This window comes from Asterias amurensis, chromosome 6 (genome assembly GCF_032118995.1).
Source record: "Asterias amurensis chromosome 6, ASM3211899v1".
Lineage (NCBI taxonomy): Eukaryota > Metazoa > Echinodermata > Asteroidea > Forcipulatida > Asteriidae > Asterias > Asterias amurensis.
In genome coordinates this window covers 6,518,771-6,544,544 of record NC_092653.1, presented here as the reverse complement: position 1 = coordinate 6,544,544, position 25,774 = coordinate 6,518,771, and the positions used below count along the sequence as shown (strand labels likewise).

Below are 25,774 nucleotides of genomic sequence, written 5' to 3'. Positions count from 1 at the left end.
CGTCCTGTGCTCAGCGCATACACACAAGCCCTTTATTCGAATCCACGGCTTGGATTTGGCTTCAGGCTCCGTTCTCTCGTCTTAAGCCATGAGCGCCTATATTACATCATGCTCGCATTTATCCACCATGGGGGACGTAGAGCCACCCAGATTCAAAGCTGTACTTTAAAAGGATAAGATGATTCGAAAAAGACCATAACCGATATGAGCCCGTGATTTTATTCACATCTGATTGGAACGCTCCCCTGCGAGTAAATACATCAGTGTAAGCTTTTGTTCTGTTTTGTCCGAGGAGCTGTCACAATGTTTGAACGCTCGTTTTGTGACAACTAACTCAATGTTTTCATCTGCAGATAAAATTGAGGAATAGCATTATACCAGCTCACAATCGCAACAACACGATGATCTCAACAAACACACTGACCCAAGACCGTCAAATAAGAAACTTGGTTGATACACAGAAAGATGAACTGCAGCTATTGCGACAGGAAATACTGCAGCTCAAAATGGTGAATAGGAAATTATCGGTCAGTATTATTTAGAAGAAAAAAGACCTTCAACAACTGCTCATGAGTATTTGCATGTATTAATGGAAAACTGTGTTTAGTTTGAATAATATAGAGAATCAAAGCACTGTCGACAATGGACACTATTGGTAATTACCCAACATAATTGTTAGCATAAAAACTTACTTAGTGAGGAGCAATGGAGAGCTGTTGGCACTATAAAACAATGTGAGAAACGGCTCCGTCTAAAGTAACGTAGTTTTTGAGACAGAAGTAATTTCTCACTAAAAAATAGCACACAACTTGTGCGACAAGGGTTTTTTCTTCTTCCATTATTCTCTCGCAATTTCGACAACCATTTAGTTCAAATTTGTACAGTTGTTATTTTGTGTATTATGTTGAGATACACTAAGTGAGAAAACTGGTCTTTGATAATATTATCAAAGGTGTCCAGTGCCTTTCAGGAAACTAGTGCTTTAACGTGAGATAGGGGACTCATGCATTGTTCATCTTCTATTTCTTGGGGACTCCATCTTTTGGATGGAGATAAATGTGAACACTAATGTTTCAGAGCATTTGAATCGCTCTTTATTTTTTTTAATGAAGGCCCAACGGCCCTACCTTATTCAAAAACAATTCAGAGTCCTGTTAATATTCAATTTTGTTTATATTTACTCCTCCACAGTCTGGCAGAAAACATCAAGAACTGGGTGACCCAAATCCGACTGATGACACGCTATGAACCAATCCATCTCCAACAGAGAGTAGGCCCCTATCATGATAAAGCGGTGCTGCTAGAAGTTTAAATTCATTGTGTGGAAGGAAATGGAGCACTCCAGTCTGCCTGCGAGTGGCGAGAGGAAGCTACAACTTTTGGCGTTTTCGCGCCATGTATAGGTCTTTATTTTTGTGATGTTTGATGGGCAACTAATCAGTCGTGGTCAAGTTGCGTTTTCCCCATTAAAAAAGCACTGTCGTTTCATGATGTCGCTTTTAACCAGGACCTCTGTTTAGGAAGAACACTTAAAATTAGAAGTACTTTCCAATCGCTTTCTGGTGACTCTTTTGCGGCTTTTTTGTCATATACACCCATCTTGACCGGTAGTTTCTGGAATGAATAATGCGCATTTTAAAAGTTTACCTTTTACGCCCAGGTTCATTACGTTCAGTTCAGAAGAAAAAGATGATTCTAAATTCACTCCGTAATGAGGCACATTGGAAGTGAATGTACATCTCGAGTGTGTTTAAAGCCGGACTGAAATTTGGCTACAAAATCAACCACAGTTTTGTTTATCTTTATCTAAAAAAGTTTTCTAATATACCACTCCATTGACTTGCATTGCAGGTTGTCACCTCGAATGTTTCAGACGGGCTGGATTTATCTAGTGCCGGCAAGAACCTTGTTTTGTTTACTCGTAAAACATCATTCCACTCCATAATGCACATTGCACGCATGTGAACAATAAAATAAAAGACTGCATTTTGTACAACCTTTAACACTGTAAGTAAGACTTGTAAGAAGCCCCAACATGGAATCAACCATGCCCCAGCACTCTTGTTTGCGTTTTCCTACCCCAAATAAATAAATTAAAAAACTTGAAACTACAAAAATTATAGCTTTTCTCTGTGTCGCAACATGATTGTGTAGTTGTTTTCCAATAGTATTTACGCAGAATGGGTTCACAAACCAGCCGGTGTCCCAGCAGGGAATTCTGTCCGCCGGAGATTCTTGTCCCCCAATGGGAAATTAACATGGGTTGAGGAGGATGAGTCAAAAGAGGGCGCAATCAGAAGAAGTTTGCACACAGTTTCTCCGGGGACAGAATCTCCTACTGCACACCGGTGTCGCATGTAATTATGTGCTCTATGCAATACTATCTGGAGGGCAGTATTGCATATGCAATAATGTCCGCCGGACGGTTTTGCATATGCAATCGTGTTCGCCCGGACGCTGTTGCAAAGTGCAATTGTGTCCGCCAGGATACATTTGCATATGCAGTTGTGTCCGCCCCGTGCAAAACCGTCCTTGCAGTAAATTAAACGCCCTTGGTTGACGGAACAAGCTTGCCATTTTTTTGCAAGCTAAAAAAGTGCATGTCATGAATGACATGGGAAATGTTCGGCCGTTGAGCGTTCGCTGCAATCATAAAAATACGTGAATATTCATGCTGCATATACATAGGTTCAGTGCATGCACGCTCGCTTACGCGCGCGCACATGTACGGTCATGTACATGTCCACCGGACGGTTTTTGCGTAGCCCCGGACACGATTGCATATGCAAAAGTGTCCGGAGCGTACAGTATTGCATGGCGGACACAATTGCATCTGACACCGGCCGACGCATGTTTCTATTTGATTTGTTTAATCATTTACGAGCAAGTGCACTAAACTGACAGTTATAGAAATTCTATGTTCCTGATTATTTATCGATTGTGAATCGATCTTTGTTGAATAGACCATAGAGTGAAGACAATTGACAATATGGTCAACTCAAAAGTGTTTGATTGAATTTTAGCGGCACTTGTTGACCCACCTGAATCATTTCCACAACCCACTTTTACGCCCCACGAGAGGGCGCAGTTGTTATAACGTACACTGAACGTACACCTTGTGTAATCAATACGTATTTGCGTACTGTCATTTGTGGTACCAGACTACATTAAGTTAACCATTGAGTTCAACGCGTGGTCGTCTGCAAAAACGTGCGTCTTCGCAAGAACACAACAAACTGACAAGAATTTTAGAATTATAAGGTTTGTATGGTGTACAATCTATCAAATATGAGCTATACGTTATGTTAATATAATATTTGTGAGTGACAGTTGCAGGGCTCAATTTTTGGGGGGAAAATCCACAACACAAGACCACAAGTTGTGGGGGCAATATACATGGAGGAAGAAATAGCTTCCTCCATGGCAATACCGTTATACCGACAACTCACGACCCCCCTCACGACAACTCACGACAACAATTTTTAAATGCACTTTAACAAAACATTTGAACGTAAGTCAACCGTTAAATATATGCACAAGAGTCACATCTAAAAGACACATCTAACTCACTTTTAAACTGTTGAAAATTTTGTTCTAATTTAACTGTAAAAAGGTGTTTTTTAACCCGAATTTATTAGCAAATGGAAATAATCGCCATGTTGTCTTTCAACCTACTTGGACGATTCTATTACACCGCAGGGGGCATGGGTAATTTCTGAGGGCTGAGTTGTATTTTTTTCTTTTTGGTTTTAGCTGCTGTTTTTTGTTTTCTTTCTTGTTGGCAACTAATACTAAGCCGACACTCTGGAATTTAATAAAAGGGAATATTTAAATATAATATATTTTTTTAAACTCTCTGGGGACTATGCGAGGCACATAAAATGGTAAATAATCATCTTGCATATTGTATCACCCCTGCGGTGTAATGGTTCGTCCAAGTACAACGAAAGACAACATGGCAGATATTTCCGTTTGTTACTAAATTCGGGGTTAAAAACACTTTTTATACACTTAAAAATATAATTATTTCAACAGTTTGAAAGTGATTTGGGTGCATATGACTCCGGTCCGGTTGATTTATGTTCAAATATTCTGTTAAAGTGCATTTAAACATTGTTGTCATGAGTTGTCGTGAGGGGTCGTGAGTTGTCGGTATTTAGTGCGACCGTCACAGCGTGCAACAATTGTATACTGTAACCCAGAGATTTTGTCCCCCTTACAACTGTGTCCCAACTATTTTTGAAACTTGAAATGACAGCGCACTCTTTTGGACCATCCTCCTTTCAGAGCAGGTTAATTTTCAACAATGGGGGGACAGGAAGCTCCGGGGGACAGATTTCTTAGGACACTGGCAATAATAGTACTCACTTTGTCACTGCCTTGTTTTATTATACTAAAAGTTCAGATTGCTAACTTTTTCAAACTGAAAATTTACCAAATTCTGTATACGACATGTTGTTATGTTTCAGAACGTCGTCAAAATGAACTCTCGGTTGATTGGGAATATTGAGAACATGGAGGTGGACAGAATTCCATCAGCAGAATTGGAGAAACTTGGTGAGAAAAATGCTGATTCTGATTCAGAATCTCTTAAAGCTATAATACAGTGTAGCTTGTTTACACACTATACTAAATTTATTGCAGACTTTTACCTGGGAAATGATCTATACAAACAAAGACAAAATAAACCTTGAACTAGTTCATCTGAACTACTGATAATTAAATCATGAATTATGAGGTTTTTTTAATCCAAATAAAAGTTGAAGTTTTCACTGTTATTTAAAGGGTATGTACTTTTTCCCAACAAAAAACACAATGTCCACAGATTTACATTAAACTTACACAGTTTGAAGATTATGATAGTAGAAAGCTTCCCTTGAAATTTTACTCACTGAGATGCTGTATTTTTGAGAAAGTAGTAAAGTTGATAATTTTCGTCTCAGTTTTAGCATGTAAAAACGTATTAGCAGTTATGCTATGGTTTTGGTATAATATCATAACTGGTTAAAGGGGATTTTACATGCTAAAATAATTTGGGTCTCATATGAGACCAAAATTAGTTTGTGACTTGTTTTACTCATTTTTTCAAAAACTACACAACCTTAGTTAGTAATATTTGAAGGGAAGCTTTCCACTATCATTATATTCAAATCCTGTAAGTTTAATGTAAATCTGTGGACTTTTTGAAAAAGTACTCGAATCCTTTAAGTTACGTTTTACTCTAAAGCTAGGAGCTTCATCAAGCTGACAATAATGTACAATGCTCAACTGCCTTTTATACCCTTCCTTTGTCTACATAGAGGGCACGTACACGTAGGTGTGGTTTGGACTAGTTGGTCATTATGTTCAAAACACACTCAATAAAGACGAGTTTTATACCAAGTTGTCTCTTGCAACTGGCTACACTCTTCACTTCATGTAGTTCGTATCGGAACTAATCTTTCAGAAAAAAACATTTCAGTCTGTAATAATTTCAAAGACAATCAAATAACCTAGCACTTGAAGATTTTATTTTAAAATTCTTCTATTTTTGTAGGTTGGGTGGTTCATCAGTATTTGAAACTACTGAATGGGAAGAAATTCACATTCCAAGCCCCTCAAGAGAAAACTCTTACCCCATCATAAGGTTTTTTCAAGTATGCATGTAGACTCTGGACTCCAGTGGTGCCGATTTCACAAAGCAAAAAAGTTCATTGAAAGACAAATTGTCAGCAGTATCACCATAGTGATTTGTACTATGACATCACACTTTACTAAGCAACTTCGGTTGATTTGCAGTTAAAGACACTGGACACTATTGGTAATTGTCAAAGACCAGTCTTCTCATTCGGTGTATCTCAACATATGCATAAAATAACAAGCCTGTGAAAATTTGAGCTCAATTGGTCATCGGAGTTGCAAAATAATAATGAAAGAAAAAACAACCTTGTCACACGAAGTTGTGTGCTTTCAGATGCTTGATTTCGAGACTTTAAATTCTAAATCTGAGGTCTTGAAATCAAATACATGGAAAACTACTTCTTTCTCAAAAACTACATAACTTCAGAGGGAGCCGTTTCCAAAAATGTTTTAAACTATCAACAGCTCCCCATTACTTGACACCAAGTAAGGTTTTATACTATAATAAATATTTTGAGTAACTACCAATAGTGTCCACTGCCTTAGCCTTGCTCAAGGCAGTCGCATTATTCGCTCCGAAAAGACGCAGCTGTAAACCCACCCACCGTATACTCTGTGCATGGTGTGTGCGCTCACACCGAATGACCCACCCGTATACACACTGTCACATCGCACGAATACTGTTCACACAAGTCATCGCACTCGTACACCACTAACCGCATGCGGAGGCCATCAGGCCGACAGCCTTGTCGGATCTGTATCTTCCCGTTTTAATGTGTTGTATTGAAAAAATTCCAATAGTGGACGAAATTGGGGGGGCTCGAGGATATGCTAGTATGCAGCTCATGAATATGTATATCGTTCGTCAGACCTATCAGACAACACAGGATGTGAGGCAAATGAATTATTCATTTTGACGTCCAATCACGCACTTCCCTTATCACGACCTTTGGACCCTATCATGCGTCCGTGGTGGTGGTGTGTGAGGTAAACATGTCTCGTCTTTCGCGGGCATTATGGTAATGAGCTGACCGTGGGAACTCTTCGCTTATTATAGTAATGAGGTCAGTGGCTTCAACACAGATCCTACAAGGCTGTCGGCCTGACGGCCTCCGCATGCGGATAGTGTACGGGGGCATCGTGTCGTGCGATGTTACGCACAGTGAATACGGCTGGGTTTTACACACAGTGGATACGGGTGGGTTTTTATACAGCGGCGGTCTTTTTTCGGAGTGAATAATTCGACTGCCTTGAGCAAGGCTACCACTGCCTTTAAAATCCATCTAAATGAAATTGGCACCTGAGCGGTAAACCCCCACAACTGTTTCACCCTCTTTGTTGCTTTGCTTTAATTTTCTCACATTTAGGCGATTCAGGAGATCTGAAAGCGATGTTATGTAACAAGCATCTACAGCGATTACTTCTTGAGGTTGACAAGGCAAAGGACAAGGCTGGGATGATAGAGGGCCTCATGCAGGAACCATTATTTGTTGAGTTTGCCGATCAGTGCCTTGCAGTTGTTGCCCCGGACAGTGCGGAAAAGGCAAGGAAGGACGGAACAACATAGCAGTTAAGCCTAAAGTGGAAAAATGGTAATCTGAATTTTTTTTATTATTTATCATTCTAGACTAATCAATATGTATAAATACGTGTGCATTGGATGCTCAAGAAATGTGCCGGGTCCAATTTCATGGAGCTGCTGAAACATAAAAAGTACCTTAGCACAGCAAAATTATGCTTACCAGAACGGGGTATACTAGCCAAAATACCATGTCACATTTACAATTTTTGACTGGTATCCTGCTCATCTCTGGTAAGCAGAAAATTGTTCTAAAAAGGGTCTGGGTACTTTTTGTAGGACAAAAAACACAATGTCCACAGATTTACATTAATCTTACACAGTTTGAAGATAATGATGGTAGAAAGCTTCCCTGAAAATATTACTTGCTGAGGTGCTGTAGTTTTTGAGAAATGAGTTAAACGATGTCAGGAAAATAATATTTGTCTCAGTGATCATGAGACGAAAATTATTTTAGCCTGTAAAAACGTATTTTCTTGACATTGTTTTACTCATTTCTCAAAAACTACAGCACCTTAGCAACTTATATTTTAAGGAATGCTTACTACTATCATTATCTTCACACGGTGTTTCGTGTTACAAAAAGTACTAAATACTTTAAGCAGGGGCTTTTGCTGAAGTAGTAAAATAAAAAAAAATAAAAAACAGGAAATATTTGTTAAAACTGATGTGAAGTGGTTGACCCTAATCACCCCCCCCCCCCCTAACAAAAAATGACCAGGTGTTTCTGTTTGAACAAGATCCACGTTTAACTAATCACCAATACCATGTGGTTAGGCGTACCCACTGTAATCAAAGTCCAAGGTTTGGGTGTAAGTGACCATGTGGTGGACTTTGTGTGGGTCAGAATAAATATTCCCATCTATCTACAAAATGATGATGGGAAAGAGCCAAATGTGCCCTAAGGTGCCCTTAAGGCACTGGACACCATTGGTAATTACTCAAAATTAACTGCTAGCATTAAAGATAGTGGACACTATTGGTAATTACTCAAAATAATTATTAGCGTAAAACCTTTCTTGGTGACGAATAATGGTAAAACATTGTGAGAAATGGCTCCCTCTGAAGTGCCATAGTTTTCGAGAAAGAAGTAATTTTCCATGAGTTTGATTTCGAGACCTCACTTGAGGTCTCGAAATCAACTATCTAAACGCACACATCTTCATGTGACAAGTGTGTTTTTTTCTTTCATTATTATCTCGCAAGTTCGATGACCAATTGAGCTCAAATTTTCACAGGTTTGTTATTTTATGCATACGTTGAGATACACCAACTGTGAAGGCTAGTCTTTGACAATTACCAATAGTGTCCACTGCCTTTAAACAAATTACTCGGTTGTGAGAAATGAGAGAGGCTGATAGTATCAAACATTGTAAGAAACGGCTCCCTCTGAAGTAACACAGTTTTTGAGAAAGACGTCATTTCTCCAACAAATATTTTAGGCATCTGATGAAAGCACACAAATTTGTGCAACAAGGGTATTTTTCTTTCATTAATCTCTTGCAAATTCGATGACAAGTTGAGTCAAAAGTTGCACAGATTCTTTATTGTATGCATAGGTTGGGATTCACCAAGTGAGAACTGGTCTTTGACATTTACCAAACAAGTCCAGTGCTTTTAAGCACCTTCAATGCCTTGGTGCCCTTGAAATACTTGAGTTGCAATTTACAATTTTCTCATAAGGTGCCCTTTACCAAGGAGAAAATTCATTGGTGCCTGTGTCCTTTTAATAACGAAAGACACATGCCTGTGGTATGTTAATCTGAAGGTTGTTGGTTCAAATCTCATTTGATAAATTTTTCTTTCTTCAACACAAAATTTACTCACAGAATACTGCTTTTCTCTCTTTTATTCAGCTGCCTGAATCAACCCTCTGAATTCAACAAGGGTTTGGCTGAATGTAACGATTCAAACATTAATTAAGGACTTCATGAGCAGTTATTACCAAGGAGTTTCTCCACATCTAGCTGCCAGGTGGAGCTTAACTGGGCTTGAGATCGGAAACTGGTCCAGAGGTCACCTTCTTTACACATCAGGGTCTTGAGTCAAAACCCTGGGAGCAGTTGTGAAAGCTTAGAACGCTGTATTGAATCATCCTGCTGGGTGAAAATGAGAGAGGACTGACAATGGAAAGGTTCAAACATATTGAGCTTGCTTGTGTTTGCTGGCCCAGATAAGTACTCATCAATTGTTTATGGATAATAGTTTCATAGGATATGAACTTTGGTTGCTGGACTTGCTGGGATTTTAATTTCTTGAGTTAGTCTTCCCTGTCTGACCACTCGATATCGTCCACTTTGGCTGTGAATGGTTGATAAACAAGGCCATCCTGCAATATGACATTTTGTGGTGAATGCATTTAGACAGTACACAGTTAACCCTCTTACTGTCTGACCATTCAATATCGTCCACTGTGGATGTGAGTAGTAGATAAACTATGCCAACCTGCAATATGATATTTTGTGCTGAATGCATCTAGACAGTACACCCCTCCTACTGTCTGACCATTCATTATGGTCCACTGTGGCTGTGAATGGATGATAAACAAGGCCAACCTGCAATATAATATCATATGGTGAATGCATCTAGACAGTAAACGGTTAACCCTCTTACTGTCTGACCATTCAATATCGTCCACTGTGGATGTGAGTAGTAGATAAACTATGCCAACCTGCAATATAATATTTGTTTATGTGGAAAATTCTATAAATGTAACACTCTGGAAAGTCAGTATAAGTCTCATCCAACGGCAAACATTTTCAAATTTTCAGGATTAACCATTCTTGTGCGATCACAATTCGTCAGCCAATTTCGTAGCGCTGCTTAACGATCAGCAATTTCTTTTGGCTAACTATAGCAGAAAATTTTGCTTTAAAAGAGTAAGCAGATTTCACAGGTTTGCAAGAAAATTAGGCCACCAGCTTGTGTGTTCTGCTTGAATTAACATTATAACATCATTAATTTTCATCCAATAAGCACTGGTTAGTATGCCTTTTTGTGTGCTTAGGCCGATGGTTAGCAGCGCTATGAGATGGAATCTCGTACAGTAAGCACAAAAAAATGACCGTTAAGCAGCTCTTTGAAATTGGCTCTTTCTTGTTTTACCTATCTGTAATAGCCACAGCATAGTTATAAATTTAACTCTTAAACCTAACTGATTAGGAAGGGTCATAGATGGGTAACTACTCCAAATATTAATGACCATAACAACTTACTTGGTGAGAAGCACTGCAGCTGTTGACTGATAGTGGAAACTAGAAGAAAGGACTCTCTTCCAAGTAAATACGCTTTGTTAACCACCGGTTTAAAACCACCACTACTCACAAGGGATATTCACATGGTGTTACTGCAAATCTCTCTTAGTTAGTAATAGGGTTTGAATAGCTTTTTCAACCCCCAATTTATTTGAATGTTGAGAAACAACTCATGCATGAATCGTTTCTCAGATTTCAGAGGGTTGGCATGGTTGGAAGCCATAGACACCGTTGGTATCCACGGTCACCTCACTAAATGTGGATGAACTCAAGGTTCTTGTGAAAATACCCTGACAGTTTTCTCAGAAAGGAGAGCTGAAACTTTCAAATGTGACTTTTATTGCATCTTTCTTAGTTTGCCTAATACAAGACAGTGGACACTATTGGTAATTGTCAAAGACTAGTCTTCACAGTTGGTGTATCTCAACGTATGCATAAACTAACAAACCTGTGAAAATTTTAGCTCAATCGGTCGTTGAATTTGCGAGATCACAATGAAAGAAAAAACACCCTTGTCTCCTGAAGTTGTGTGCTTTTTGATGCTTGATTTTGAGACCTCAAATTCTAAACTTGAGGTCTCGAAATCAAATTTAATGACAATTTCTTCTTTCTCGAAAACTATGTCACTTCAGAGGGAGCTGTTTCTCAAAATGTTTTATACCATCAACCTCTCCCCATTACTCGTAATCAAGAAAGGTTTTATGATGATAATTATTTTGAGTAATAGTGTCCACTGCCTTTAAAGCAGCAATACATTGACAAAGAACCAATCTAGTATGACCCGTTAGTGTAAGTTGATGTTGTAGTAGATGCAGATTGAATTACTACATTCTATTTATACATGACTAATCCTTGATTGCAAACTTTGTAGTGTGGTTTGCAGGCCTGGAATTTCATCCTTGGCAAGGTCATTTCATTTTGCAAATGGCACTTCCATTGGAAAATCTTAATGTCAATGGGCAGTCACCAAGGCCAAGACTGGGGGCAACGCAGGCCATGACTTCTGTGACCTGCATATAATTCCGGGCCTGGTTTGAAAAAAACGCAAGTTAAGCACGTCATGAGTTTATCACGGAAACCATGAAAAATAGTCAAGTGTAAGAGTCAATAACCCAGGATATTATATCAAGAAGGATGTCCGAGATAATGAAATTGTTTTCCTAATTTTCTCATGTTTAATTTGTTTCTGATTAATCACTTCACTGAATCATATTGTATATTGTTTCATTTTTCTGTTGAATCACTTTTACTGAATAATATTTGTATAATGTTCATAAACAACCACCAAATTACGAACATGCTGCATGCCTTTTATAAAATAAATATGTGTTCTGGAGAAAAACAATGTTTTGGTCAGGTTTCATTTTCGTCATCATTTATCAAAAATCTTCTTAGGGGAATTTACAAATATGCCCCACTGATGTACAAAAATGATAAGGGTTTGGACACCTGTTAAACTTCCCAGGCATTTCTCAAAACAGTTAATCAGCAATGATTGGGAGTTAAACTCCCAGCAACGCTGTAATTTTGGACATTGTAAGTTTGGGATTTGATGATTGAGGAGCTTCCGTACTTGGTAGTTGGCATTGGCGGTGTTTGACGGAGAGATGAGAGGGATATTGATGCTGGCTTTAGCGGTTCTTGTGGCTGCAGAAACAAGATATGATGGGTAAGATTAAATATTTTTCTTATTTTGATGTAAGTGAACAGAGCAATTGTATCTGTGCTTTAATACTGTTTAAAAAAAACATGTAGAAACACCAAGAGACATGAGAGAATGAAACTGAGAAAAAAAGGTTTTCTAGCTTGAGTTGTATATTGAACATAAATCGGCACATTTTCTTTCAATGCTAATTTTAAGCTCAAATAATATTCTATCAGGAAGGAAATTGCCAATAACAAAATAGGAGATATATTTTAGCATTTAAATTTACAGTTTTTCTATTTTGTTTTGTTTCACCCCTGTACGCCTGTTTCATTATTTCTCTATTTCTCCACAATAATATTTTAGCCAAATGATTCATCACCTATTCACCTATGCACATAGTGACATTGACTGCCATATTTGATGATTAAACAATGGGAAAAGTGCACATATGTATGCGAGACTCACGACTCTCAGCCAAGGATATCCATTTGCACGCTCACACTTCATCAACGATGGCAGCCAATAACAATCCATCTATTACCCATTTTGTGAAACCAAACTTGGTTGTTATTTTCTCTCTCTGTAGGTTCAAGGTTCTACGCATTGAACCATTGGAGATTCTGGATTCAACATGGCTGAGTGACATTGAATCAAAGGTAAAGGCCCGGAACGAGAACAAAAACGAGAACGATAAAAATGCACGCTCGCAATTGGTTGAATTGCTCCACGCAGAAAACGCCCACGCTCATTCAACCAATCGAGGGCGTGCATTTTTATCGTTATCGTTTTCGTTATCGTTATCGGGGTCTGTGTGACCGGGCCTTAATACTCACCTGGAAATAAAAATTGAGCAAAAAGAAATAGTTGTTGGTTTGAAAGGCTGTGCACATTATTTTTTGTTTTTGATGTTTTTTGGAGCCCTTGGAAAAATCATAATTGTTTTGAATGAATATTGCCTGAAAATTCTGAGCAACTGTGACCAGATATTTCACTAGTCCACCAACCTTTTCCCTTGTCATTATTTGAAAAAAGATTGGATGCTTTGCAATATTGAACCACCAGACAACCACTTGAGTGAATTTTGACTGAGTCCTCATTGGTTTTATCGCTAGCATTTGGCCAGCGGACAACTGTGGAGGGAGACGCTGCCTTGACCCCTGCAATCAGCTGAACTTAAAGGAACATGTTGCCTTGGATCGGATGAGTTGGTCTATAAAAAGCATTTGTAACTGTTTGTTATGAAATGCATGTGGTTAGAAAGATGTTGAAAAAGTAGAATACAATGATCCACACAAATTTGCCTCAAAATTGCACGGTTTTCCTTTTACTTTGCGGACTACCACGGTCGGCCATATATTCTACTTTTACAACATCTTTCTACCCATATGCATTTTATAACAAACGGTTACAGACGCTTTTCAAAGACCAATTCGAGGGACGCAAGGCAACGTGTGTCTTTAAGTGAGGTTCCCGCTCGAATGCAGCATGCAAACGCTATTCTTTTACGTAACTGCACCTGATTGGTTGAAAAAGGGTGCCCTGCCGATTTGCAAAAAAAAAAAAACGACTTGGAAATGTGCAAAGACCAACTGGACACAATTGGGGTAGCACCCAACGTGACAAAACCAGCCACATTGGGGTGCCACAATCGGGCTGTATAAGTGTCCATTGAATAAATGTATTTTATCTGCAGGTGCTAAAATTACTTGTCACATTCGTTTTTCTTTTCATGTCGAATAAGGTGGAGTTTTGGAGCAATGTTCCCGGTCGTCCTGTTGACATCATGGTACCACCAGAACTAGAAGATGAAATCGTCTCGTTCCTTAGATCGAAGAAGCTGGACTTCTCTTTGATGATCGGTGACGTACAGGCTGTGATTGATGGGCAGAGGAGCACCATGAGGTCCAGAACAAGGACCCAAGGCCTTGCGGACTTTAAATACGATCAATACAACACCTACGACCAGGTTTGTTCATCAGTGTTTTTACACGTCCTTCAGTTTGCTTCAGTCATTTCAATGATTAAAGGAACGTAACAGAATTGGTAAGAAAAAAAAATCGTGGAGATCGCAGATTTACATAAAACTTACACGGTCTAATGATGATGATAGTAGAAAACATCCCTTGCAATATTTCTGTCTGAAATGTCATATTTGATGAGAAATAAATAATCTAACTTTCCGTTTGGAGTTTATCGCTCAGGGAGTGTTTTATTCATTTTTATTTTGGCATCGATGCGATGCAAAATTTGTCATTGGTTTCTCACTATTCTCTCGAGACTTACATGTAGATGGCCGATCGATCTAAAACTTCTACAGGTTTGTCAGTTTATGTACATGGTGGATTGCATAAAGTGATTCGATGCCAGCAGATGTTTTGTTAGCAAAAACCAATTCTGTAATGTTCCTTTAAGGAATGTAAATATGTTTTTTTAGCTTCTGTATAAACTATAACTATTGTTTTTTTAGGTGATAACAATTGATATAGAAAAATAATCTTGCTTAGTTGAGATTATGGCTGATTAGTTTTGTTTTTAACCACAGCTCATTATCTTAAAGCGTGTGAGTGCACAGCCTGATCATTGATGCCGTCACTTTGAGGTTTATGAATAACAGAGTTTGTAACGCACTAAACCTAAATCAATCACAAGAACCATTCTCTGCCCTCGAAGGTACCCATTTACCCCTGGGTGAAGAGAAGCGTGTATAGTCAAGCATGGCGGTAGAAGAGTCAAGTGTATGCTCAATTGCACAAGTGTCATGACCGAGATTAAAACCCACAATGTGATGACTTAAGCTTCTAGAACTTGAATTCAATCATCATCATAATAATAATAATAATAATAATAATAATAATAATAATAATAATAATAATAATAATAATAATAATAATAATAATAATAATAATAATAATAATAATAATAATAATAATAATAATAATAATAATAATAATAATAATAATAATAATAATAATAATAATAATAATAATAATAATAATAATAATAATAATAATAATAATAATAATAATAATAATAATAATAATAATAATAATAATAATAATAATAATAATAATAATAATAATAATAATAATAATAATAATAATAATAATAATAATAATAATAATAATAATAATAATAATAATAATAATAATAATAATAATAATAATAATAATAATAATAATAATAATAATAATAATAATAATAATAATAATAATAATAATAATAATAATAATAATAATAATAATAATAATAATAATAATAATAATAATAATAATAATAATAATAATAATAATAATAATAATAATAATAATAATAATAATAATAATAATAATAATAATAATAATAATAATAATAATAATAATAATAATAATAATAATAATAATAATAATAATAATAATAATAATAATAATAATAATAATAATAATAATAATAATAATAATAATAATAATAATAATAATAATAATAATAATAATAATAATAATAATAATAATAATAATAATAATAATAATAATAATAATAATAATAATAATAATAATAATAATAATAATAATAATAATAATAATAATAATAATAATAATAATAATAATAATAATAATAATAATAATAATAATAATAATAATAATAATAATAATAATAATAATAATAATAATAATAATAATAATAATAATAATAATAATAATAATAATAATAATAATAATAATAATAATAATAATAATAATAATAATAATAATAATAATAATAATAATAATAATAATAATAATAATAATAATAATAATAATAATAATAATAATAATAATAATAATAATAATAATAATAATAATAATAATAATAATAATAATAATAATAATAATAATAATAATAATAATAATAATAATAATAATAATAATAATAATAATAATAATAATAATAATAATAATAATAATAATAATAATAATAATAATAATAATAATAATAATAATAATAATAATAATAATAATAATAATAATAATAATAATAATAATAATAATAATAATAATAATAATAATAATAATAATAATAATAATAATAATAATAATAATAATAATAATAATAATAATAATAATAATAATAATAATAATAATAATAATAATAATAATAATAATAATAATAATAATAATAATAATAATAATAATAATAATAATAATAATAATAATAATAATAATAATAATAATAATAATAATAATAATAATAATAATAATAATAATAATAATAATAATAATAATAATAATAATAATAATAATAATAATAATAATAATAATAATAATAATAATAATAATAATAATAATAATAATAATAATAATAATAATAATAATAATAATAATAATAATAATAATAATAATAATAATAATAATAATAATAATAATAATAATAATAATAATAATAATAATAATAATAATAATAATAATAATAATAATAATAATAATAATAATAATAATAATAATAATAATAATAATAATAATAATAATAATAATAATAATAATAATAATAATAATAATAATAATAATAATAATAATAATAATAATAATAATAATAATAATAATAATAATAATAATAATAATAATAATAATAATAATAATAATAATAATAATAATAATAATAATAATAATAATAATAATAATAATAATAATAATAATAATAATAATAATAATAATAATAATAATAATAATAATAATAATAATAATAATAATAATAATAATAATAATAATAATAATAATAATAATAATAATAATAATAATAATAATAATAATAATAATAATAATAATAATAATAATAATAATAATAATAATAATAATAATAATAATAATAATAATAATAATAATAATAATAATAATAATAATAATAATAATAATAATAATAATAATAATAATAATAATAATAATAATAATAATAATAATAATAATAATAATAATAATAATAATAATAATAATAATAATGATGATGATGACATTCGTTTTTGTATATAGCACTTTATACACCATGTCTCAAAGCACTTCCGTCATTGTTACCCTCATCACTGGGACATTTCATTCCTTAAACCACCTCAGCTCTCTGGGGAGTATACAGCCTGTGCCGCCAAATATGTAGCGCACTAAGCTAAACCAACCAAAAGGCCCTCACAGGTACCCATTTACCCCTGGGTGGAGAGAAGCAATTATAGTTTAGTGTTTTGCTCAGGTACACAAGAGTCATGACCAAGCTCCGAACGCACAATCTGATGACTTAGCCACCAGAACTTAAATTTGATTATCATACTAATCAGGCATGACATTTGTTCCTTGTAAAACAATACAAATAATTTATTGAGTACATGAGCTGACCTGCATATACACATGATCCAAACTTTTTATAGACCTTCCATGCCTGTCTTTTTCCTGACAGATGTAGACATGGATATAGTGAGTGTTTCAACTTTGCAATCTGATGACTATGCCACCGGAACTTGAATTCGATTATATCATTCTTATCAGGCATGAGATTTTTTGGTCCCTGTAAAACACAATACAAATATTTTAAGGAGTACATGAGCTGACCTACATGTACACATGATCCAGGCTTTATACAGACCTTGCATGCCTGTGTAGACATGGATCTATAGTGAGTGTTTCAACTTTGCTTAGTGCTTTGAATAATGAATCTTTTGAATGTACATGTTGACTTTGTAGACTTAATGACACTCAGTTTAATTTTTAACAAGTTTTTGTCATTTTATTCTGACTATTTTTAGATCAATCAGTGGGTGAGTGACATGGCAACAGAACACAGTGATGTCGTCACCAAATTTACAGTGACTCAGTCCTATGAAAAACGCCTCATTGATGGTATCAAGGTAACTGTCTCACTTCAATGTTGTTTAAATCTAGTTGGTTTGTTTGTTTGTTTTTTTAGATGATTTTCCCATCAAGGGATCTTGGCAAACTCTTACAAGGGAATAAAAACACCCAGCTGGCAACAGCCAATTTCTCTCATACAAACATTGGTTTATGATTGTGAATTACACAATTCAAGAAATGTTTACTTATGGCCCTTGTTAACGAGGAAGTACGGTAAATATGTTTACTTTTTTGTTAGCCTTGCTCAAGGCAGTCGCATTATTCACTCCGAAAAAGACGCCGTCGTAAACCCACCCGTGTACACTGTACTTGGTGTGTGTAATCACACTGCACGACCCACCCTTATACACTGTCACACTGCTAAACACCTGTCATGCATTTACTGTGCACAAGTAATCTGCACTCGTACCACTAGACGCATGGGGAGGCTGATGCATGCGGATGTGTATGGGGTCTCGTGTTCTGCGATGTGGTTTTACACCATGGAGCTTCTACCTCCATGGTTTCACACATTACGCACAGTGTAAACGAGCGGGTTTTGTACAGCGCGGTTTTTTTTCAGAGTGAATAATTCGACTGCCTTGAGCAAGGCTACTTTTTTGTAAGCTTGTCTTTTATTTGCACCAATTTTAAAGTCCCCATAATAATTTTATAAAAAATTACCCCGTTCCAGACCCTGTTCAGACACAGTAATAATCTGCTTTGTTTACCTTTTTCTGGTTTAGATTTCAACTGGTGGAAACAATAAACCCGTCATTTGGTTTGAGGGCGGTATACATGCGAGGGAATGGATCTCGCCAGCAACGGTCATGCTTATTTCAAAATTTGTAAGTACTTTCAAAATATTGTTGGAAATATACCTCATCATCAGTGTTGTAGCTTGACCAATTGTAGTGGTTTGACTCTAAATCAAAGTTAGGTTGAGCAGTTCAACAAAATTATTCATGAGGGGCCATCATTGTTGAAGTGCCATCCGGAGGAAATCTGTGCTGGGAAGCGCAGCGTATTTTGCTCAAGAGTGCCTGGCGAAATTTGCGAGTTACAAAAGAAGTTTAACATGTTTTTTTTTATTGTATATGCATAGCTACATTTATATAGGATCAACAAAATCAAAAGGTTCTAAAAACCAAAGTTATTCTTTGCCTTTAAGGGTATAGCCCGTGAATGACAAACTTAAAGTGGATATTTCAACTTGATTTCTTTATTTCTTTTAGCTCGTGGAGGATTTAAAAAACAGTGACCCTCAAGTGGTACAGCTCGTGAACTATTTTGATTTCTACATCGTGCCTTCCCTCAATGTGGATGGGTATGCATTTACCTGGTCAGATGTAAGTACTGTATTGTCATTATTCATGTTTGGAAATATTTTGTTGCTGTTTGAGCAAACTTTTTGGGTTGTCCCAAATTTTACCACTCGGAATTTTACTCCTAAAAACCAACCACTTTCATATAAACTTCACCCTGAACTACGGTACTTCTACCTTTCAAGGGAAACGATCTTTGATTCAATTTGTTAATTGTCAAAGACCAGTATTCTCACTTGGTGTATCCAGACATAGCATAAAATAACAAACCTGTGAAATTTTGAGCTCAATTGGTCATCGAAGTTGCGAGAAAATGATGAAAGAAAAAATACCTTTGTTGGATGAATTGATGTGCTTTCAGATATGAATAAAAGACTTCTGGCTAGAAGTCTTTTTTTATTTTAGTGAGAAGTTACCTCTTTCTCTAAATCTATGCTACTTCAGAGGGAGTCGTTTCCCACAATGTTTTATACTATCAACAGCTCTCCAATGCCTGTTACCAAGTCAGTTTTTAAGTTAATATTTGTTTTGAGTAATTACCAAACGTGTACCTTCCCTTTAACTGATTTTTTTCTCCCCCGTTGTAGGATCGCTTGTGGCGTAAGACTCGCAGACCTAATCCTGGCTATGGTTGTATTGGCACAGATCCCAATAGAAACTGGCCTTACAAGTGGGGTGGTGAGTTACTACATGTTGTGATTGTTTGTTTATAAAGAGGCCGATATATACATATATAGGTAGGTCTCAGATTAAAGACACTGGACACTATTGGTTATTGTCAAAGACCAGTCTTCTCACTTGGTGTATCTCAACATATGCACAAAGTAACAAACCTGTGAAAATTTGAACTCAATTAGTCGTCAGATGCATGATTCTGATTCAAATCTGATTCTGAGGTCTCGAAATCAAATTCGTGGAAAATTACTTCTTTCTCTAAAACTACTCACTTCAAAGGGAGCTGTTTCTCACAATGTTTCATACTATCTACAGCTCCTCTTTACTCGTTACCAAGTAAGGTTTTATGCTAATAATTATTTTGAGTAATTTCCAATAGCGTCCACTGCCTTTAAACTACGATTCTATGATAAAATTTGTGTCAAGTAGCCATTGTGTGGGACTGTTTGCCAGGGCAACTATGATAAGTGAGCTCCACACTCACAGACTGGACTTACAATCAAGCCCATACGGAAAATGTTTCCCAAGAATCGACCATGACCAGTACGACATCTGTTTAGTTGGCACGCAGGTGGCATCCGTGTGGCTTGTGGCAAGAGGCTGATTGGTTATATTTTATTATTTTAAAGTGAATGTATCAGAATACCATCTGGAATTTTATTTGATGTGTAAAGTATTTGAATGAAAAAACAATAAGTGTTGCGAACTGGTTACCAAAATTACCTAGGTCGAATCTCACAGAGCTGCCTGCCTAAAGGCCAATTTTGTTGCTACTTTGAATTTTCCATTTAATAACATTACTTACATAACGGTGCTTACTGCACTAAAATTGTTTGTCATCAAAAATGGCGGTCAATAGGGAGGTTTCGCACGTGAACGGATACGCATACGTTTAGCTTTCCATAACCTACTTAGCAAGCAGGATGTCAATGTCGTCCGCACGTATGGCGGATAGCGAGTAGCATATGACGTCACAATGATGACATATCAGTAGCACTAACTATCCAATTGCATGCGAAACCTCCCCATTGACATCTTGTTTAATCCATCTATAACCATTTTAGATTTATTTTATCCGACACCATAGGCAGCGGTACAAGTCCATGGCCATGCAGCATAACATACCACGGTGGAAAGGCACTCAGTGAAGTTGAGGTCAAAGGAGTGGTAGACTTCCTGACCAACCTGTCTGTTGGGAATGAGATTCGAATGTTCATCGACTGGCACAGTTACTCACAGCTCTGGATGGCACCCTGGTCCTTCTCTTCTTCGGAGCAAAATCCTGTTGACTGGTTAGATCAGGTACGTCCTTCCCTCATCCCCCCCCCCCAGCATTCTATAGCCCTTTCCACTGAACAGCATTTTTATCAAATTTGGGTAAAATATTGAAAAAATACTGAACAAGGGGAAAGCCCAGCATTTTCGTCCAGATTTTTATCAAATTCGGGGTAAAATATTGCACAAGGGGTAAGTCAAAATTTGTATCAAATTTGGGGGTAAAATATTGAAAAAAATATTGAACAAGGGGTGGGTCCAGCTTTTTCATCAAATTTTTGTGAAATATTGGACAAGGGGTAAGTCCAGCATTTTCAACAAATTTGGGTCAAATATTGAAAAAGGGGTAAGTCCAGCATTTTCAACAAAATTGAGTAAAACATTGAACAAGGAGTAAGTCCAGCATTTTCATGAAATTTGGGTTAAATAAAAGCAAAAGGGGTAAGTCCAGCATTTTCATTGAATTTGAGTAAAACATTGAACAAGGGGTAAATCCAGCATTTTCATCAAATTTGGGTAAAATACTGAACAAGGGGCAAGTCCAGCATTTTCATCAAATTTTGGTATAAATTATTGCACAATATTGCACAAGGGGTAAGTCCAGCATTTTCATAAAATCTGGGTCAAATATTGAACAAGGGGTAAATCCAGCATTTTCATCAGATTTGGCTAAAATATTGATTAAGGGGTAAGTCCAGCATTTTCAACAAATTTGAGTCAAATATTGCACAAGGGGTAAGTCCAGCATTTTCATCAAATTTGGGTCAAATATTGCACAAGGGGTAAGTCCAGCATTTTCATCAGATTTGGCTAAAATATTGATTAAGGGGTAAGTCCAGCATTTTCAACAAATTTGGGTCAAATATTGCAAAAGGGGTAAGTCCAGCATTTTCATCAAATTTGGGTCAAATATTGCACAAGGGGTAAGTCCAGCAAATATTGCACAAGGGGTAAGTCCAGCATTTTCAACAAATTTGGGTCAAATATTGCAAAAGGGGTAAGTCCAGCATTTTCATCAAATTTGAGTAAAATAAAGCAAAAGGGGTAAGTCCAGCATTTTCATCAAATTTGGGTTAAATCTTGCACAAGGTGTAAAGTCCAGCATTTTCAACAAATTTTGCTAAAATACTTAACAAGGGGTAAGTCCAGCATTTTCATCAAATCTGGGTCAAATATTGAACAAGGGGTAAGTCCAGCATTTTCAACAAATTTAGGTTAAATAAAAGCACAAGGGGTAAGTCCAGCATTTTCATCACTAACTTGAGTAAAATAAAGCACAAGGTGTAAGTCCAGCATTTTCATCAATTGGGTTAAATAAAAGTTTCATCAAATCTGGGTCAAATATTGAACAAGGGGTAAGTCCGTCATTTTCATCAAATTTTGGTATAAATTATTGCACAAGGGGTAAGTCCAGCATTTTCATCAAATCTGGGTAAAATATTGAACAAGGGGTAAGTCCAGCATTGGGTAAAAAAACAAACAAATGTTGAACAAGAGGTAAGTCAAAGATTTTCATCAAATTTTGCTAAAATACTTAACAAGGGTTAAGTCCAGTGTTTTTATCAAATGTTGGTAAAATACTGAAACAAATGTGGAACAAGGGGTAATTCCAGCATTTTCATCAAATTTTTTTAAAATATTGAACAAGGGTTAATAAATAAGTCTAGAATTTTCATCAATTGCGGAGAGCCAGCTACTGAGTACTCTATCATGACATGGACAACTTGTTCACAAGTCTAGTAGGATCATGACTATCACGACATTAACGACTTGTTCACAAGTCTAGTAGTAGTAGTCTAATTCCTTTCCGATTATTACCTTGTCAGAAATGGTGTCTTTGGCCACAGCTACAGCTAGATCTGCCAGTGTTGATGAATAGGCAGAGGCTCGATCTATCCGTAGCTGGAGGCGAAAGCGCTGTTTCGAACACAGCCTCACATTACCTGTAATCCAACAATACATGAGATCCAATACAGGAAAATGTTGGCGTAGAGATTGTATGTTTGAGATTGAGAATGGAGTTTTTTTCTCTCTTTACTGTCCATGCAGAGCAACCTTGGCCAGGCAGCAGTTCAAGCACTCGAGGAGGTTCATGGAACAACATTTGTGTCAGGGATGTCAGCCAAGCTGTTGTGTGAGTAAAACATTAGATTGGAAACGTTGAAATTCTCACTTGTTTCACCGCAGGCTTGAGTGTCCTGGCCAAGTGGTCTTGGGTCATGGACTCAAATTCTGTATTGTACAGAATGCGGGTTCGAATCCTGGCCTGGTCAGTCGCAACAGTTGTGTCTTCAAGCAAGTCACATTATCATAACTACTTCTCTCCACCCAGGAGTACAAATGGGTAATGGCAAGAGCTGGGAAATCACCCCCAATGGACTGGCATCCTGTCCAGGGGGAAGGGAAATATTCTCAGTCGTTTAGTGCCAAGGAAACTGTATATAAACACTGGCCAGGTGGGTTCGGGACAGACTTTACTGTTCTTTTCACCACAGGCTTTTTTCAAATCAAGTCTTTAAGTACCTGGGATCTCTGCCTTAGGATCCGTTTGTAATTTGGAAGATGTATCTTTTCTGTACAGGGTTTCAAACTTGCAACTTGAAATGAAGCCACTGTGGTTGCAAACAAACAAATAAATGGTCCAACGCCCATGTATGTCCGGGCCTTTAGATGAGTTGCTAGGACCCAAGGGAAGGTCACTTTTCCCTCAACGCAAAGCATCATATTTTTCATAAGGATTAAAACTGTGATTTATCTTTTTTTTTTTTTTTTTTTTTTACTTTACCAGATGAAGCTTCTGGTGCAAGCTGTGATTGGGGTTATGCAGTTCTCGGGGCCAAGTACTCCTACGTTGTGGAGCTAAGGGACAAGGGGAACTATGGGTTCCTCCTACCCGAAGATCAGATTATGGCATCTGGGGAGGAGGCTTATAAGGCTACCCTAGCTGCAGTAGAATATGCCATGAACAATTAGAAAGAAAACTAACCATGTTCTACAAACTTGTCAAAATATTAGTTGAAATCCCTCTTCAAGACTTTGAACAGCATTCTACTCATAATAGATGTTAAATTTGCATCGGGGATAAAGAATATTAGTTTTGGTTTTTACCCATACACTGATGTGTGTTAGCACTGTATTGCAAGGGTCGTGGGTTCGAATCCCACCCGAGTAACATGCCTGTGATATTTTTTCACAGGACTCGGGAAAGTACTGAGTATACAGTGCTAACACACATCGGTGTATGGGTAAAAACCAAAACTAATAGCATTCTACTCGACCATCCCCCCAAAAAATGTAGCTGTAGCTGGGAAATTTGCAAAGCAGTATTGTCTGCTTAATGAAAGTGGGCTGTTTGGCCTGTAATGGTCTACTGTGAATGCTTAATAACTACAATTCCATATTAAAATCATGTCGAGATGCTGCTCATACAGGTAACAATTAAAACAAATATTAAAAAACAGATGTTGTTTTGTTGCCCTCAATTTTTATAGCAACTAATTGGAAATAAGTTCCCTAATTTGTTTGAACAGACGCAATACCATAGAGCAAGGAACAGGAGAGATTAACATGGTGGCTGCTCTGTCACACACCTACGTTTCGACGGCCCTATGTTCTATTGGTCACTTCACACACCTATGTTCCGACACACCTTGTGTACTTTCCTATTCCTAACCTTACAAGACTCTGGTATTATTGCCAAAAATCTGGAGAGGTTATGTTCACACAGGAAGAATAATCTGCGATTGGAATACACAATCGGAGAAACCTTACTGTAGGAACAGAAAAGGACATTAAATAAATTGAGGTTTTGTAGGGGTTGGGGGCTCATAACAAGCCAGTGGAATTCAAATCAATTGATAAACCCTTCCCATGAAATATGCTAATTACATTCGCGCAAGTACTGGTTGGCAAAGGCCATAGAGATGTGCACTCGCGCCGCCATTAGCCACATACTAAACGACATGATGTTCCATCATTTTGCCAACCAAAATGTTAGTGCGCAAGCGCTATGTGCAATTTACATATTTCCTTGGATGGGTCTATTCAACAAACTTTCTAATGCAACAAGAAATGTGACTGATTTACAAATATAATACATGCAAAGTGTAGTTGCCAAAATTTTATTCATTGAATGATACATGCACTGTCACTGACATACTTTCTGTACAGCAATAAACATCACCAATCCATGACGTTTTACCTCGGTGACAACTGGTAGATCAGAGGGGATACATCATAGAACTACCAAGAAGAACAATATTTGCTTTAAAAACAATGCTCTATAAAGCAAGCACCAGTACGAAACCATTCACACACAGTCTGCATATACAGTCGACTCTCGTTATAACGTGGTTGCTGGGTCTTGCCAAATTACCTCTTTATAAAAGGAACAATGTTATAAGAGAACAGCAACGCAAAGAAGCACTAAGAAGAAATGAGATTCTGGACTTCAACAAGAATATGCTCTTTATAAGCAGAATATCTTCTTAACAGTGATTTTTTTAGTAACGAGAGCAGACTGTCTACAAAAGTACATCTACAAACATCACATGATATTTTGTCTGGTACCCTGT

General features: G+C 35.5%; 3 protein-coding genes across 3 annotated transcripts in view; all 3 read left to right on the top strand.

The window, feature by feature from the left end:
* LOC139938647 (gamma-aminobutyric acid type B receptor subunit 1-like) overlaps positions 1-2,075 on the top strand; it is a 54,130-nt gene extending 52,055 nt beyond the window's left edge. Inside the window, exons 17-18 of the mRNA XM_071934254.1 lie at positions 354-527; positions 1,192-2,075. Of these exons, the coding sequence (XP_071790355.1) occupies positions 354-527; positions 1,192-1,248 (231 nt within the window). The 3' untranslated portion in view covers positions 1,249-2,075. The remainder of the gene's footprint in view (positions 1-353; positions 528-1,191) is intronic.
* A 1,108-nt stretch (positions 2,076-3,183) lies between these two features.
* Positions 3,184-9,760, top strand: LOC139938053 (zinc finger HIT domain-containing protein 3-like). Its single transcript, XM_071933408.1, has 4 exons — positions 3,184-3,261; positions 4,470-4,557; positions 6,987-7,211; positions 9,055-9,760. Exons 2-3 carry the CDS (start codon positions 4,482-4,484, stop codon positions 7,184-7,186), a joined length of 276 nt encoding a protein of 91 aa, XP_071789509.1. The 5' UTR covers positions 3,184-3,261; positions 4,470-4,481; the 3' UTR covers positions 7,187-7,211; positions 9,055-9,760.
* Positions 9,761-11,973: 2,213 nt separating this feature from the next.
* LOC139938052 (carboxypeptidase B-like) lies at positions 11,974-24,660 on the top strand. Its single transcript, XM_071933407.1, has 10 exons — positions 11,974-12,121; positions 12,687-12,756; positions 13,842-14,066; positions 17,841-17,942; positions 18,672-18,773; positions 19,161-19,274; positions 19,838-19,928; positions 21,013-21,227; positions 23,250-23,334; positions 23,989-24,660. The coding sequence occupies exons 1-10, from the start codon at positions 12,060-12,062 to the stop codon at positions 24,171-24,173; spliced, it is 1,251 nt and encodes a 416-aa protein (XP_071789508.1). The 5' UTR covers positions 11,974-12,059; the 3' UTR covers positions 24,174-24,660.
* Positions 24,661-25,774: the final 1,114 nt, after the last annotated feature.